The sequence below is a fragment of the Triturus cristatus genome, chromosome 10, assembly GCF_964204655.1.
Source record: "Triturus cristatus chromosome 10, aTriCri1.1, whole genome shotgun sequence".
Taxonomy (NCBI): Eukaryota; Metazoa; Chordata; class Amphibia; order Caudata; family Salamandridae; genus Triturus; species Triturus cristatus.
This window is the reverse complement of record NC_140593.1, coordinates 315,458,483-315,477,191: the sequence shown is the minus strand read 5'-3', so window position 1 is coordinate 315,477,191 and position 18,709 is coordinate 315,458,483. Positions and strand designations below refer to the sequence as shown.

Here is an 18,709-nt window from a genome sequence, read left to right as displayed (position 1 = left end):
TATTTATGTGGCTTGTTCCACACAAGCTTAATACAGTCTTTATCCATCTACAACAACCTAAAGTTCAGATAGCCACCGTAATATTGCAAGTACCAATAAAGACGCGATTTGGTGTTTGCTGTAAGGGTTAAGTTTGTAAAAACATCTGCATTTTTATTATCCAAAACATTGTGAAGAAAATTAAAAACACGTCACCAATACTAAAGAAATGTTAGTCAGATTTATTCCATAAATGTTTCAATAAACCATTCTCATTTCCGAGTTTATTTAGAAAATTTGGCTAAGTTTGTCAGAATGATATGTGACAGAAACGGGGCCAAGTAAAATATGTATTTGATATTTATATGGGGTGGAAGCATGACGTTTAAACTGTTTTCTCATTCTGCATGACATATGCTGACAGGACAAATCTGAACATATTTAAATTGCAAAGGCAGCATTCTGTGACCCGGTGCGCGTGCTAGCACGTGAACGCAGAGCTGCATTAATCTACACACACTCCTGCCAGCGAATTGATGCAAAAAAAGGAAGAAAGCAAGAAAATGCATAATTCCATTTATAAGGTCTTGCACTTTGTCGCCTTTAACCATTCCGCATGCCGATTTCGGTCATCCTCACAATATTGCTGCAGTCATTCTGGCTAGTAGATGGTGCAATTAGCAGCGGAGAACTGAGTGCATTTGAAATCATTAGTTGATTCGGCATATCCCGGAGCTTTGTCCAAGGCGCTTCCTACCAATGAAGCAGAACAAACACTATTAGTATTAATGGGCTGCATAGATACGATGTGACATTCTTTACTATCAGCACTTTCACTTTTCCAATTATGTTAAAATATTGCAGCCTACCTTCCACGAGGTTATGAAGGTTGCAGTAGTTTGTTCCAGAATCCAGAACAAGATACCATGTCTCAGAAACCGAGAAACCCTGCAAAGATACGATTTGGAAAATATATTAATATTTCAGCATTAGCAGACTCTTTACCTTTGTTTGTGCTATAAAATCAATTTGTTCTGCTCTGTTGCACGCAGCCTTGAAAAAGCACTTTCCTCTGCGGATCACACATGGGAGTCCAAAACTCAGTCCTAGCAATCTAGTTTAACACCAGCAGTGTACTCATAGTTTATGGACTGGAGCTGTCTCTATCATGTCTCAGAGTTATTTAAGTTTAAAATGCCCCCACTTACAATTTTCAGCACAGACATTTCCGTCTCCTCCAACCTAATGAAATAACAACAGTAATTGTGCTACCTTATAAAATGCTGCTGTGCACTGCTTCAGGATTAAAGCAAAGTAAACTTTGGTGCACATAAATGAAGGCTCTAAGCTCTAGCACTTAATATTGTGGCCTAGTGCATAGTAGGCCATCATTTCAGGATACCCAAGGAAGATAACTTTACATGGAACGCATCTATAATGAAAACAGAGAGAGAGAATGGTATTTTTATGTGTCTGTAAATGCCTCAGAATATCCACCCCTTCTCACATAAACAGATTTCCCACTCCCTACACTTCCTGATCTTTAAGCAAAGTATCACTGACATAATATCGATGCATACAATATAAAACAGAAAAATATCAAGAAAAAAATATTGTTAACAAAAATATCACCTTCCTATACCTAGGTAATAAACCCACAAATATCGACAACATCAATATCATTGTTAAAAATATACATTTGTACGTATATCGAAAACACAAATATTAGAAACTAAAATATTGTCATCTTTAGATAATTTCGCACAATATCGATTAGAATAATATCACAAAAATAATTACATTATCAATAATAAATATTTTTTAAAAATTGAAAACAAACATTAAACAGTATATACAAGTGTGAATTTAAAAAGATCTATAACATCACCAAAATATTAATGAACAACTCCAATAATATATATATCTAAACAAGGACACAATGCATTTTGGCCATTAACCTCGAGCCCAGCTCATGGATGGACGTGGTTTCTTTACAAACAGCTTTTAAAGGGAAATTGCATATGTGCTCACAAGGTTAAAAAAACTATATATATTTTTTTTAATTCATTTGTTACTCCTTACTTAAAAATTAGACCATTAGAAAATGAAGGAAATAAAGAGTTGGAATTCAGTTATAGCCAACTCAACACATACTGTAAATGGGCTATAGAACAACTATTGGATTCACTAATTATTGCCCCATTTAATGCCTGAAAGTGTAAAAATGAACAAATATGAATGATTATTCATTTCACATTATTTTTGTTTGGTACACAATAACCCAGCTTTTCATCATATCACTCACAGATTAGAGCCCTGGTGGACACAATAATTCATTTTTATAAACCAGAAGAGGAAGCAGTAAGCTACCAATGTTACAAATAAGGTTGCATTAGATGGGTCTATAAATATAATAATGTAAGAAACATATTTAGTAAAAGTGAAAGGAAAAATAAAATGTGAGCGTAAATGTAATAACGCACTTTAAACCTTATATTGAACACACAAACTGGGCAGCCCATTAGGTGGAAGATCAATTGTGTAGTTATGTGTTAAACCTCCAGGTGTACAGCTAATTCCTCACTGCTATTCAACCGTCTCAATTCAACGGTTTCCATGCTGATTATAAAATCTGACTCTAATCTACATAATCTGAGGCATTGTTCTCCCTATTGTTGATGTTCTCTTACTTTGTATATACCCAAAAATGTCATCAGCGTCCAGTCCCCCTTGTGTTTATCTTGGAAATGTCGTGCCACTGGATATTCAGGGTCATTGCTGCTGATTGCCCTTGTGTGTTCCAAGATGTGTCTCTTTACTTGAAAAATAGTACTTCCAATGTATCTTTTTGTGCAGGGACACTCAATACAGTACATTACATAATCTGTTTTGCATGTTATGGGTTTCCTGATTTCATAGGGTTTATCACAAAATGGGACAGGGTGTGTAGTTCTGTTAGGACTACATTTACAGGCTTTACATTGGGTACATGGGAAGAAACCCTTGGGTTCTCCTCTTAGCCAGGGTTGTTGTGTCTCAGTTTGCAAGTGGCTATGCATTAACATTATCTTTAATTTTTTTACTTCTACAAAATGTCATACTAGGGTTGTCCCCTTTACAATTCTCAATGGTTTGTTAATTTCTTACAATTAAACAGTTCATGGTTACAATGCTCGCCACCTGTTTTGACTCATTATTGTATTTTGTGATAACCGTGACTTTGCTGGCGCTCTCTCTTTCTTTGTATGTTATTGAGGGTTCCCTTGTTTGTTCCCTGGTTCCATATAATAACATCTCTCAGTCTACTGTGGCAATTCTGTCCACTGATTTCTGAGGATTCTTTCTGGATAGCCTCTAGAACTGAATATTTTAGTCATACTGTCACGGCCTCTGTAAATTTCTCATCAGTGCTGCAATTTCTCTTTAGCCTCACTAGTTCACCATACAGGATGTTACATTTCATATGGCATGGAGGGCTACTTAATTCATGCAGCACAGTGTCTCCTGATGTTTTGTTTCTGAACAAGGATGTCACTAATTTTAGATTCAACTGTTTTCATGAATATCAAGAGAGTCAATTTCATTAAGACTTGTGACCACAGTGAATTTTAAATTCATGTTGTTTTCATTCAAACATTACAGAAATCGTTTGCTTCTTCACTCAAACTATCCCAGACCATAAAAACATCATCTATATAATGAAGCTACAATACAACCATGGCCAGATGTTTCACCATGCTGGGGTCCATGAACACCTGCTCCTCCCACCAGCCCATCACCAAATTGGCGTAACTGGGGGTGAAACAGGTTCCCATGGCTTTCCCTTGTGTCTGTTTGTACAGGGTATTGTTTAACAAAAAATGCTTTCTTCTAAACAAAATCTTATCCTATCTATCATCATTTTCCTGTGTTCGAGTAAAGTTAAAGGTCTGACTTTGAGAAAGTGTTCTGCTGCCAGTAACCCATCTTTGTGTTTAATACTTGAGTATAATGATTGTATGTCTAAGGTTACCAAAATATAGATTAGTTCCCATGGAACAAGAATAATTTTTTTTTAAAATCCGTACTATTGTGAATGTAGGATGGCAGTATTTCAACAAATAGGAATAGGAAGTGAAGTCCTTTTCAAAAGACTTTAATTAGCCGATTCAATTGGTCTCCCTGGTGGTTTGTCTCTGTTCTTGGACACCTTGGGTAATGGATAAAACTTCAGAATGACTGGCCCATCCCTAAGGAAACGATATTCTTCCAACTCCAAGATTCCTTCTTTCTTCCAAAATGCCAACATCTTGTTATATATTGTGATTAGTTTCTTGTGGTACCTTTTATTTATTACCTCGTAACAGCTCTCATTGTTTAGTTGTCGATGAACTTTCTCTATATATAGATTCTTGTCCCACAACACTATGGGCCACATGTTTTTAGCAGTCACAAACAGTGACCCGGGCCATTTGAGACCGCTAAAACGTCCTGTAGCATGTATCAATCCTATTGTACGAGTTGGTTACCTATTACTGACTAGCAAAATACGGTTTGCGAGTCGCTATTAGGAAGGGGCATGTCAATGGCCAAGCCTTCCTAATAGCAAGTTGCAAGAGTCTGTACGATTGTTTTACAACTGGAATGCAGTTGCAAAACAATTGCAGTTTACCGCCTACTTTATGTAGGTGGTAAGCCAGTCGTAAACTGGGAGGGTTCCCCAGGGGACCCTTTCCCCTTGGTAGCTGGCAGTGAGAACATGTTTTAAGAGAAGACCACTACCTACTCCTCAAAAATGAAACAGAAATATTATTTTTTTCTTTTTGAAACACATCCCATTTTGGTTTTAAAAAAACGGGTTGCATTTAAAAAAAATGATGTCCATTTAAAAGGTAAAACAGACATGGTGGTCTGCTATCCCCATCAGACCACCACCCCTGTGTTGTTGCCCATTCCCAATGAGTTACAAATTGTGACCTGTCTCATGAATATTTATGAGGCAGGTCATTTGTGACCCCATTGGAATCGCTACTGTGTCTGAGACACATTAGCACATTTCATTTTACGACTCGCAAATTGAGAGTTGCTGAAAATCGCAATCAGTGAGTTGCAGTCATACATATCCCCCGAGATTCCCAGCCTTAGATGGTTTGATTACAAAGTCAGTTCTTGTCCCTAGTATGAAGAAAGTTCTCATTTGGGACCAGGTCAAATCCACAGTTTTTTTTGCTTTTTGAAGACTTGTCTCCTTAAATGTTTCAGTTGCTTTGCTGTTACCCTGCGGAACACATCAATAGCATTGTTGGGATGGATCTTTATTTGGGTTTAAACTCAATTTCACTGCATAAGTTCATTTTAAAGCCCATTTCATTCAGAGACTCAATATTTGCCTCATTCTGGTCTCTCCCAAGTCAATGTCTCTGTCCAAGTCATATGCATCACAGAGCCCCTCAGCATTCTCCACTGCCTTTGGCATATTCTTACTTCAGGAGTCATTCTTGTGGGTGTCTATCTTTTGGGGTTTTGTAATGAATGGACTTTGACCGGTTTCAACTGTCTGGTAAAACTGAACAAATCCTTTCTGGTTTGGGTGAAGTTAAATTGACGTGTTGGGTAGAAGGAGAGGCCAAGACTGAGCACTTCCGTTTCCTCTTTTGTCCATTATTTATCAGTCAAATTGATCAATTATTCCATTTGTGGTTTGGGCTTGCCCCTTCCTCTGTTCGATTTGCTGCCTCTTTTGTTTCCTTTTCCTCTCCCTCTTCCTCTTTGTTTGTCTTCTCTATCTCTTGGTTTTGGTTGTCTGGGTGCTACAAGTCGATCTTGGTGCAGTATTCTGTCCTCCTTTAAATAGGTCCTACCCACATTTGAAGTATCTTTACAGGCACTTGTTCAATATCCGAGCTCATGATTGAGCTACTCTCTGACACTTCACCATTATGTGTTTCCACCATTACTTGAGCCCTTACTGTGGTTGTAGTATAATAAAAATGTCCTTGCAAATGTAAGCACTCACCCATTGTCACAGTCCACTTTGTCTCTTTGGAATTTCCAATGTTTCCACTTTTTAATGTCATCCCCGTATTTTTGTATTTTTGACAGCATCTTTTCTTTAACAGTTTTAACTTTCTGTTTATCTTTGCACATGTCTAATTATTTCTCAAGAACAAATTGTTTCACAGTCTCCTCATATTCTTTCAATGCATGTATGATCAACATTTTGATCATCCCTTTTGAACAGGTGCCATGGTTTTCAACCCATTGTTGTAAAAGATCCTCCCTGTTGCTCCCATGTGTTTGGTATTGTAAAAATGTGGGTGCTCCAGGGAATCCTTTTTACATCTGGATACTGTTTCAGGGTTGTACCTTTCCACCATCTATTCACATCACGTTTTCCTAATTTCTCCAATTTTTGCAGCTTTTGCAATGTTGTTTTATACACCTAATTGCTGACTTCTCCGCTCTCCTGTTTCCTAGCCCTTGTGTTGAGGTCAATAGTGAACAAGTCTTTAAAGGCTTCCTGCCTTTTACCCGCCCTATCCATTGCCATTTTCTTTGATTCTAAATCACTACCTACCATTTGTATTTATGTACTTAAATCTTTGTCTATATATCTCCTTCCACTCAGCACAGGAAAGTTGCACCCAGTATTTTGATCATAATTGTCCTTTACTGTCAGAGTACTGAAAAATATTTTCATATGATCAGACAGATTTAAAACCAAGCGTGTTTGCAGTTTTGAATCAAAAAATAAGCGTTCCATGTGTATCCTTATTCTTTATGTTAAAGTCCGAGTGAACATTCACAATCACAAAGAAAACGGGAGGCGTTCACTATCTTCAGATGTCCTACAGCCCATGTGACTGTTATGTGAGTCGGGGTGCCTCCACTGGTTTAGCGATCAAGTCTGCAAGGAGACAAGCAGAGTCCCTCGCGTCCTTCGACTCGGGGTACATTGGCGCTCAACCAGAGATCAAAATCTTCCTCCACTGTATCGCTCCCTCCTGTGGGGGCCACACTGAAACCAAGAGCCTTTCAACACCGGCAGGTGTGATTATTGTATTACATGTTGAGTTGTCAGTTATATGTTATTGTTTTTAAGTGTTCGATTAGTGCATAATTTTACAGTTTTAACTTATTGTGTTTACTTTTATTACAATTGCCAAAATAAGGCTTTATTATGGTAGGGTTGATTTGGCAGTAACCCAATTCCAATGTTCTAATTATTACATTTTCTAATGGTCTAATCTTTAAATAATGAGAAATGAATGAATTAAGAAAAAAATGTACAGTATTTTTTTCTGTTTTTTAACCTTGTGAGCACATGTGCACATTCCCTTTAAAAGTTGTTTGTAAAGAAACCACACTCATCCATGAGCAAGGCTCAAGGTTATGATCCAAAACACAATGGGTCCTTCTTTGCCACTAAAAATAAATCATACTTCACTGATTTCCAGCTGTGGCCAACAGCGTGCGCCATTTATACATTATATTCAACCACTGGTGCATTTTAATTTTCTTGTCATGCAGTTGAGAGTATACTATAGAGTATGGAGGATCCAACCAATTAAGAATTTTTATAATGTTTCATGTCAGGAAAGCAATAATTGGACACAAAAGCAAGATATTTGTTTATTGTCCTGGCTACCTCATAGGTGGATTATAGACTATTTGAAGGAAACTCATATAAACACCATTCATATATTGGTTCAAAATTGTGTTCTTGATAGACTAAGAATGACCACCAAATTAGTTATGGTTTTCTTTTTGTTTTGCAATTATATGTGAATTTTTTTGTAAAAATGTCAGTATGTTTGTTGTTAAATGTAGATATGCATTTTTATGAATCTTTTTCATTAATTTCATTACGAGAAAATAGAAATGTACCAAGAGTTGAATACAAAGATATGTGGTTGTTGGTAATTTATCCAATTAAACTTGACACAAATTATTATTGAGGTTCACAAAGAAACATATTAGTTGTTTGTGATATTCTTTTTTGGTAGAATTTTCCTGTGCTTCTTTTTATCTTACATTCTAGGATGCCTATTTGGGCAGTTTCTGTGCTCTATAAATGTACTTCTTTCTTCATTCATATAAACTGTATAATACTATGAGGAAACAGTTGGCTCTTGAAAAATTTGTATCCGCATCTGTTAATATGATGGGTGCAGGATTTTTTGGGGAAAAGAGAAAGAGATACGCAAACAGATCTACGTTTGGAATTCCGAACCCTTGACAAATTACTTGGAGTATAAGATGGCTGCTAGAGAATTCTGATGATGAAGGGAAAACCCAGCAGATCTGCCAAAACTTTGTGTAGTCTTTGCATGTGAACCATCCTGAGAGAAAGAGAGGGAGAGAGAGAGAGAATATTCTTTTCTACCCATAGAGAATCTGCTAGCTTAAGTTGGGCAGTGCCTGGGGTGTCATCTAAGATTGATGATTAAATAAGCTTTTGTCACCATATTGTTTGTGTAAACTACTACTGATGACATGCTGAGTTCACCTGGAAAAACTTCAAAGGGCTAACTAAAGACCCATCATTTCCTTCCATTTGGAAGAGTGAACCTTCTCCTGCCCAGACCAAAGTCCCAGAGATTATTCAAGACCCAGAACTGCTCCATAACTTTTGGCATCATTAGTCAGTATCATTGGGTCTTGAAAAGAAATAGTGTCCATCAAAAAAGTTGACACTGACTGCTCTAAATGTTCTGGAAAACTGGGATGAAAGTATTGTTCTCTTCTAAAGAAGAGGACCAACGATAAAGAATATGCACAAACACCTGGCTGAGGTGCATCCATACCCAAGGAATCACAAACAGAGTTGCTATGTGGCAGAAGAAATAGAAACAAAAGAAAAAAATGCAATAAAAATATGTACACTTCCCAAAAGCCTAGGCGTAGTCAAGAAAAACAGATAAGATGCTCACTTTGTTGCGCTGAATTCAAAGCTGTTCCTGGGCTGTAGCCTTCTTCTCCAGCACTGCTGGAAATGAGTGTTAAAATAACCTGGTCCTGCTTGAAACTGGATGGAAACCCTTCGTCAATTCTACCCTGATGCGTACCCCTATGTATTCTAGACTTTGAGAGTGAGTGGTTTGGGTTTCGAATGATTGATCAGGTATCTGAAATCATAACGAATCCGAGTCACAGTTTTGGAATCTTTCAGAGTCTGGGCATATGTAGGAGTCTTAATATGGAGAGCCTGATGCATCTGTTTTAGAGAAAAGCAACTACTAGGGTCAGAACTTTCAGGAAAAGCCTGGACTCTGACTTCACACTGAAAGAAAGTAATTGGAATAGCCAGTGATAGTCCAACACTACAAATCTACCTCTAATGGTGTTGCCCAATCAGGACAGTTGTTGAAGACAGTGAATCTTGAAATGAATAGTCGGAATAAAACTATAGAATATCGTAAGGCCTATTTTCATCCTGTACACCCTAATAATGTCAGTATGAGAAAAACTATTGTAACCAGTGGATGCCCTTCTCCAGATGTGGTACTGTAAGAATGGCTCTGTTTAAAAGCAGCAAGTTGATACTTTTGTGTAATGTTCTCTTCTTCAACAGGTCTTTGGGCGCAGGGATCTAAAAGAACCTTGAACATGGAGGAAAGGAGTGAACATCTATGATGTAACCCTTATGTATAATTTCCAAAGCAAATCTGCCACATCACCGTATTGACTCTGAGTCTCTATTCATCATCATAGTCAAGAATACTGCCTTCAATTTCCTTACCTCCTTATTCTTGACATGAAAAACTGGAAGTGGACCTTAGGAGTTGAGAATGCTGCTCTCCCCTTTACTCCCTCAGTCAGGGCCTGTATCAAGAAGTCAGATCAAATATGCTGAGATATTGAACACCCTCCAACTGGTCAATGAGCTCATAACCCTACTGGGAATGGTGTGTGCATTAGTCTGTCTGAGTGCATTAAGTTCTCCCTAGTCTAACCCGGAGTTCTAGGTCCGCCTTTCAGGTTGGCCTTGGGCACCAGCACCACTGGGCTGGCCCAGGGACTACCAGAGGGCTCAATCACCCCCTGGTGTTTCTTTTTTGATGCTGGTCATTTCTTTGTCTGACAATCTTTATATTTTGTTTTTGACAGGTATGCTGTGACTAGTGTCAATGTCATGAACACACTACTGGGTCAGTCTCGGTGTCAGAGAAAACAGTCCAGTAAACTGCCCCAACAATTGGTGACAGTCTCTCTGTTGCTGCTCTGACAGTGAAGGGGAGAGCACGACTCCCTCTTCCAAACCATCCTTGGTATTGTGAGATAAGAAATCAAGGAGAGATTCCCTCCCCTCTTCCTTTCCTCCATCTGTGACCATCAGCATGATTATATCTGTTTAAGAAAGTTGGGCTTCAAACGGTTGATATGGATCACCTGTTGAGGGTGCCTGAGTGTACCAAATTCCACCAGGTAGGTGACCTCACCCATTGTCTCGAGTACTGGATATGGACCAATCTATTTGTACTGGAAGGGCCTGGGACACAACAGGCTCCACAATCTCTTTGTAGGCAAGGGAGCAGGAGATCCCACTACTTACAGAGTTTCTCAGACAACCCCATAATCAAACCTTTTAAGGTCTTGGTGAATTTCTCTACAAGCCCATTGGTTTGACAGTGATATGGGTTGTAGGTCAACCCACACTTATCCCACAATTCCTACAAGCATACACACATGAAGTGTGCCCCCCTATCTCAGATTACCTCTTAGGTGTAGGGGTACTTATGGTGACACTGTGAGCTAGCAGAACAATAGGTCAACATTTTCTGAGGGGGTGCATAGAATCAGTATGACACCATTCCAACGTTTATGTTATCCAACAAACAAACAATTCTTACTGATGAAGTGGAAACCGTACAACACTTCTTCCCCTTCAGGCTTCAGATTCCTTCTGGGCAGTGGGACGTTTGGCTGCTGGTTTCCAATGCTACTTGCCCTTCCTCTTGGTTGTGGGAAACTGAGACACTGTTCTAAACTTCAGACTCCCTTCACTGGCCTGACAGGCTGTTTGGGCCCTTGTGGCCACACACACCCACTCAGGGAGACCCAGCATTTCTAAATCAGTCTTCTTTTCCACCTCAGCCCAATCTGAGGTTTCTAGGTCATTTTCCAATAGACACTCTACTGGAATGGCACGGCTAGCAGCAACCTTCTTAGAGCCATTAACCCCTCCCAACTCAAAAGTGACCATTGATATGGTAGGAAATGTCACCTCATTGATAGCACTGGCTACCCTTTGGAGATTATCTAGGATAATTTGCTATTGGCAAAACAGCCGGTCAACCAATGTGGTCATGCTGGCTCCTGTATCCCTCAGAGCATCTACCTTGGTCCCATTGATGACAGTACATTGCCTGTACTTAACATGCTGGGAAAAAAGGCAGCCATGGCTTCAACATCCACCCTAGCAAAGGAGACTAAGATGGCTTTAGTCCAAATCTAGTTTCCCTTTGGCTCACTTCAACCAAAATCCCTACACCAGCAATCCCTTGGGACTGCCCACATGTCCGAAGCTTCTTTGGTGGCTTCTTGAAACAGACTGCGTCTTCCTTTTATGTCCTGGTTTGTGACAGTCCAAGCACACCTCAGCCTTCATGGGGTCAAAATGTTTCATACCCTTGTACGCTCCCCACTTGGGTTTAGAAAAGGCATGGGGCTCCCACTCTTGAGTAGACTTTCAGGGCCCTTGAGAGAACTCTGTCTCTTTGCCCTTGTTGCTCCCCTTCTGAGAGGGGGTTGTATCAGTAAACTGGGACACGTACACAGGAGCAGAATGGTAGAAAATGATACCCTTACCTTGATGTGGTAGCCAGAAATGAGAACATTTGATGAACTGCAACAAGATGAAGGGGAGGGGCTTAGGAAGGAAACTCCAGGAAGTTGAATCTGTGAACATTGACACACCTATAGAGCGCGTTTAGCAGATAAGATGTAAACAGTACTTGGCTTAAGGCTAACTAAATTATACTGCCTCCGATCCTGATTTCTAGGCCTACCGATGATATGGGATGTAGTTGTTAGTGGAGTTTGAGCATCAACATTCAATATACTATTAAAGAACTTTCAATACTATAAGCAAATATCTGTTCCACCTGATAACACTGTAGCAAGACTGTTTTTATCTCTGGAAAGTCCTACCAAACTTGATGTCATCATAAAGTTGCAACCACAGCTCAGGATGAACCAGTTACTTCACTGGAGCAATGCTTGTAATTAGGGGTGGGCGGAATTTGCGTAATCGCGTTACGCAAATCTCCGCGAAACGGTAAAAAATCTCCGCGAACACGCAGAAATTCCGCGAACACGCGGAATTGCTTGTTCGCGATACTTTTTTCTTGTTCGCGATCGCTGTTTGCGTGCTCGGGGTGAAATATCTCGCGAACACGCATATTGAGAACGCGAACAAGCAGAAAATTTCGCGAAGTCGCGGAACGCAGATTTTTGGGCAATTTCGCGTTCTCCGCGGAACGCGAAATTACCCAAATTCCGCAAATTCCGCGAACGGAACGGAATTTACCGCCCAGGCCTACTTGTAATACAGTTATTGTTTATGCTGGGTCAACTAATGAAGACAGCATAACCACCAATTTCTGACAAAATCTATCCAGGTTCCAAATCCAGAAAATATTTCAAATAAGCTTTAAACTTTGGACAGAGCAGTATTGTCTCGAACATGGTTGCTTGGGTCCAAAATCCTGATGATATAAAAAAAAGAGGTATTTTACACAGCAAAAGATTGTCCCAATATAGAGTGTGGCCGGCACATCTGCTGAGTTTTATTTGGTTATATAATAAGCTGAAAGCTGAACTTATCACTCTCCTAGAGTGTGTGAAATAAAGACTTGCACAGTCTATTCTATGAAGACTCACTTTGTAGAAGACAATGTGTGAAAATCCAGAAAACACATGAGCATCAAAGCAGAGATCCTATTTCTGGGAGTCTCAATAATTGTCAGCTAGGAATGGGTGAGGTCTACCTTTATACACAGGCCTAACCCAAGATGGTGGTTGCCTCATTTTGAAGCGGTACAAAAGGGGGTGGACGGAGCATCAGAACCAATCAAACACCCACACCCAGTCAACAGATCTGGGTTTGATCCATCACCGTTCTTTAGCCCACTCTGCCACCCCAGTTCAGACATGGCCATATGCAAATCAGTCTGACCCTGTGCCTCATGGGAACAGTCCAGCCCGAACTGCCAAGCCATGTCTTCCCTGGACCGGAAACAAGCTTCCTAGGACCGGTTTCTGGCATTTCAGCCGTCTTCATCCAGGCTTGCTTGAATCCAGTGGCAAAGTGAGCAAGGGACTCAACATCTGAGCATACCCTGCCAACTTATGGCGGACAAAGCGGTACAAAAGGGGGTGGTGATGGACGGAGCATCAGAACCAATCAAACACTCACACCCAGTCAACAGATCTGGGTTTGATCCATCACCGTTCTTTAGCCCACTCTGCCACCCCAGTTCAGACATGGCCATATGCAAATCAGTCTGACCCTGTGCCTCATGGGAACAGTCCAGCCCGAACTGCCAGGCCATGTCTTCCCTGGACCGGAAACAAGCTTCCTAGGACCGGGGTCTGGCATTTCAGCCGTCTTCACCCAGGCTTGCTTGAATCCAGTGGCAAAGTGAGCAAGGGACTCAACGTCTGAGCATACCATCATTTCCTTTGGTTTTTGCTTCATTTTGAAAATGGGCAGGGCCTCCCTTTGGCACTTGGGAACGGGCGGGCCTCCCTTTGGCACTTGGGAATGGGAGGGTCCTCCCTTTATAGGCAGATCCCACCCAAGATGTCTTTTCTAGATGGGCAACATAACAACAGTGTTTGCAAACAGTTACCTTGCCAAATAGAAGCAGCTTAGCAATCAATGCTGCAGTGCATAAAGAACACAGGGCTTTCGAAAATGTGATGAGATCCTGACAGTGGGGATCTTGACAGGCTGAACCTTTTGCTTGGGCTCGCAAGACTGGGACTTTTTAGATACCTCAGTGTGCACTCACACATCAGCTGTCTTACCAAGCTACATGGGGTCAGACAACTTGGAATCCATTAGATGCTAGTGTAACTCTGAATTACAATTACTCAAGATGCTCTCCATCATGATCAGACTATATAGCCCATCATAAGAAGTTATTGTATTGCCTTTCACCAAGCCATCCAGTGCTTTTATTAAGACATTTACATCCCATGATTGTTGTGTGTTTGTTCCAAACTTCATCTGGTACTCTTTAGGTGTAAGAACAAACTTCTGCACAAATGAATCCTTCATGTGAGTGTAAGAGTCAGCTACCCCCTCTTTTAGAGTCAGGAGTATATCCCTTCCCAGTGTTGATACAAACTCCCACAGTAAGGCTCCCCAGTGCTGTTGAGCCACCCTGTACATTCTCACTGCTTTTTCATAGGAGGCACAACAATTGTCAATGTTGTCTTTCACCACAAAGTTACGCATAATACCCTTGGGCAAGCAAGAGGTGTGTGTCCAACCCCCCTGTAAACACCTCACTATTGCTACACTCTTAATAGTCCTATGCTTGCATTATTCTTCTCCAAGTTCAGTCTATTTTCTTACAGTGCAAGTTGTTTCTCCAGTGCTATGGCTTACAGATTGGCCAACAGTTCCCTTGCTGATTGCTTGTCAGTGAGCTCCAACTGGCGAATGGCCTTTTCAGAAGGGCTTATGCTGACAGACCCTGCCTTACTCCCAGGCATGGACGGCATACCAGAAAATCCATCCTGGGATTGGTGGTCCCCTGAGCATTCATACTCAGGGACTGCATCCACTGATTTATCCTCAGAGGGGAGTCTGTGCTTGCTGGTCTTCAAACATAGAGGACAAATTGCATTGGTAAAGCTAATAGGCCTTAATGATAGGTCTCGTCCTTGAAAGGCGTTAACTCACCTATTGGCTTTGTCAATGATTATTGCCAATGCTGAGCTGCAACAAGAATGGCCGGTTTATGTTTGATGACATATATGCAGGGCAACTTGAATTATGTGGCGTTGGAGCACCAAATGCTGCTGCAGCATTGACTAAATTATGCGGCAAGAAAAGCCAAATTATGGGACATAATGAGGCACATTTTAGTGTTACTTCATTATTTTGTCATTCCTATACATATTTTCTGAGCAATGATTACACTCTGTTAATATCAGTTAAACAACTAAATAGAGAAATAAGCAACTAAAAGATGAACGGTTAACCCTTGCAAAAGGCTGTCCACTGCATGCAAACATATAGCATCACATTTTTTGTAACTTTCGATCCTTTTGAGCTAGAAATACTTTTTTAAATTAAAATCTGCCTGTTATGCAGCAGCTGATGGATTATGTGGTAAGAAAGGCAATTTGATAATTATGCCAAAATATCCTCGGCCGCAGAATCGCATCATTCCAATGGCCCTGCATATATGCATGTATGCATTACCACTGATGAACACATGAACCCTGAGCATACCCAAACATGGGTCCCATGCTCACTGTGCCACTGGAACCAAGCTACATCCCACTAAAGAGCCCCAATTAGGGTTTAACCGGATGGGTCCTGTGCTCACTGTGACACTGGAACCAAGCTACGCCGACATAAGAGCATGCTCTAAGGAGCCAAGATTATGCCCAGAAGTGGGTCCCATGTTCATGGTGCCACTGGAAAACAGCTACAACAGACTGATGAGCCTTAACCAGGGTGAAACCAATCTTGGGTTGGATGTGTTCCGGTTCAGGAAAAGGACCTGACCTGATCTGACAGTGTAGGCTGGACTGTTCTTATTGGGGCAGAGTCGAGTTATTTCCATATAGCTGGGCCCAAACTGAGGTGGGATGGTGCACAAAAGAACGACGGGCTGGAATGCTATCCCGAGCAATTGCCAGTGGTTAGACTTATTACAAGCATTCTTTCTATCACCTTGTGTGTGTTTGCTTTTCTTCATTACAAGTAGCCTAATACTCTACTGTATGTGTGGTAACTTCTGTTAATGTACATATCAGAATTATGAGGTGTGCAATAAAAACTGCATTCCTTTTAAAGTTTAGCATAGTAAGCCTGCCGTAATTTAAAAGGAAGAAAAGGACAGGAATATTCTGGGACATGCAGCCTATGGTACAGGGAGCATCAATGTTCTCATGTAATGCTCCATTTATGGAAAACACGTGTAATAGATGCCATTTATCGCACCTGGTGACTGTGCCTACACCACCGTATTCTTATTTATCAGGTGTCAAAAATATCACACATTACTCTGGGCCACTAATAATGAGGGTCATGGTCGGTCTCGAATGATGAAAAAAGATGCAATTATAACCATGTTAAAATAAACCTACTGTGGGTGTCAGAGCAATTATGGTCAACATAAAGCCAGGATTACTCGTTCTTTGATAATACAATCTAAGTTAAATTGGTACGCATGTGACCTAAAGGAAAATAAAGCATGCACTCCAGTGATTATCATGAAACATCTGCATGGATCTGGTTCTCCTAGAACTATGTGAGGTGAATATAGTGGAGTGACAGGTCCTTCAATAAAGCTCATGAATTTCAAAGGTTGTAGGAAACTTTCAAAAATCTGTTGATTTGTTTACCCGGGCCAAGATCAGGAGCCAGGCCGTGCCATGAGTGGGGTAGTTCAGTCTGGTCTCACTTAAGAATGTTACCTAGCTGTGCTTGAGGAATCCCAAGGGGGCACGCCATACCTGTTCAGGGGTGTCCAATCCCAGTCCTGCACACAAAACACAGGCTCATGTGGATGTAAAGCTATACGTCACGATTCTAGGGTCCTCATTCCAAGGGACAGTGGTTTTTTTTGCAGAGTTTTATATAGCGCGATCTTTTTTTTTTGTGTTGAAATTTTTTATTGAGTTTTATAATAAGAATACATCAGAGCATGAACATCAATAAATAAGAAGATGATAAATTCATATTGAAATAAACAGTACAAAGAAGTACTGATGAATAAATATGATATAAATATGCATTTAAATAAATAAATAATAGTTGAAGCAACAATTAAGTTAAAACATAAACTGGTACATAATAAAGAGTAACCTATATGAAAAAGAAAAGGGGAAAAGCCTAAAAAATAAGTGCATAAAATATGAATGAATAAAACGAAGATAGAGTAATTAGATAGAAACAGAAGGACGCTCTAAAGGATGGGAGAAGCAAAGAGAAAGAGATAAGTAAAGAGCAAAAGAGGATAAGAGCTGATTAATCTGCTTGGGTAAAAGTGGAAGCAGGGGGTTCAGCAGCCTTGGATTTAAGAAATGGAGACCAAGTTTGAAGAAAAATATCAGCTTGGTCCTGAAGATTATAAATTGTGCGTTCATGTGAGGCTGTTTGCATCATCGCTACCAACCAATCTTCCTGAGAAGGAGGTAAAGATGATTTCCAATGACGCAGTATACATATTTTAGCTGTAGCAAGTGAGGTATGGAAAAGGCGGAGTTGTGGTTTCGAGAGCTTTGGGGAGTGACCTAAATCATGCAAGAGGATGTTAATTGGTGTAAGTGGTAATCTTAGAGGCATAGTGGAGTTCAAGGTAGCACCAATGTAAGTCCAATAGGTTTGTATACTAGGACATTCACAAATGATGTGAGTAATATCACAACCAGGGTTGGAACATCTCCAGCAATTAGTATGAGAGAGGAGACCAGCTTTGTGTAATTTGACTGGAGACCAGTGCCAATCATGCAATATTTTAAAGAGACAGAATTTGAGCCTTGATTCTCGGGTTCCTTTATGTAAATTTTCTAGGATTAGATCCCATTCGGCGTCTGAAAAGGAAACTGAGAGACGAGATTGCCATTTACATTGAAGATCATGTGAAAGAGATTTAGAGAAAAGATGAGACGAGAAAATTTTGTATAGACCAGAAGTAACACCTTTAAATTTCCCCCAAGTATTTAAATAGAATAATATAGGGGAATCTTGCAGTAACCAAGGTGATGACCCCAGGTGAGTCTTCAAACATTGCTGAAGCTGAAGGTATTTAGAAGAATGATGTAGGGGAAGGTCAAATTCCACACTAAGCTGAGAAAACGATTTAAAGTCACCATCATGAAGAAGTTGATCCGGACAAAGGATACCTGCAGCTCGCCATTCAGGCCAGGATAACATACGACCATTGATACGGATACCCGAATTATTCCATAGGGGAGCCTTGTTGTGGATTCTTGGATTTGAACCTAGTAACCTATGACTTTTCTGCCAGGATTTGTGCATGGCAGATAACATTGGATTTTTCGGGTCAAAGCGACTGGTACCACTACCATACAAAGGAGTAAGATTCGTTTCTGAGGAAAGAAGATGTCGTTCTATTTGAACCCATTGTGGTAAGTCTTTGATACCAGGTAAAAAATATGAGAGTTGGGAAATGTGTAACGCTAGAGAATAGTGTTCAATAGATGGAAGGCCAATTCCGCCAAATAACTGATGAGCCTTTAGCTTTGTTATAGCAAGACGAGGTTTAGCGGCGCCCCAAATAAAAGTTTTAATCTGGGCATCTATTGATCGAAGCAAGGATAAGGGAATCTGTAGGGGAAGCATACCTAAAATGTAAAGAAATCTCGGAAGGGTAACCATTTTAATAGCCTGGGTTCTACCCCAGAGAGAAAGACCCAAAGCCTTCCATTTATCAAAATCCCGTTGCATATATAGCGCGATCTTGACCCGAATCCAATCAGGTACCAGAAATTCAGCGTCATTATCGAGACTCGAACCCAGTTCCCCAGGTCCGAGGTC

The 18,709-nt window shown here is 40.4% G+C and overlaps 1 protein-coding gene across 1 annotated transcript in view; it reads right to left on the bottom strand.

Annotated features, from left to right (window-relative positions):
* Positions 1-206: 206 nt before the first annotated feature.
* LOC146789373 (uncharacterized) overlaps positions 207-18,709 on the bottom strand; it is a 227,309-nt gene continuing 208,806 nt past the window's right edge. The window contains exons 4-5 of the mRNA XM_085630078.1: positions 849-927; positions 207-732 (exon numbers count right to left, since the gene is read on the bottom strand). Coding sequence (XP_085486204.1) covers positions 641-732; positions 849-927 — 171 coding nt within the window. The 3' untranslated portion in view covers positions 207-640. The remainder of the gene's footprint in view (positions 733-848; positions 928-18,709) is intronic.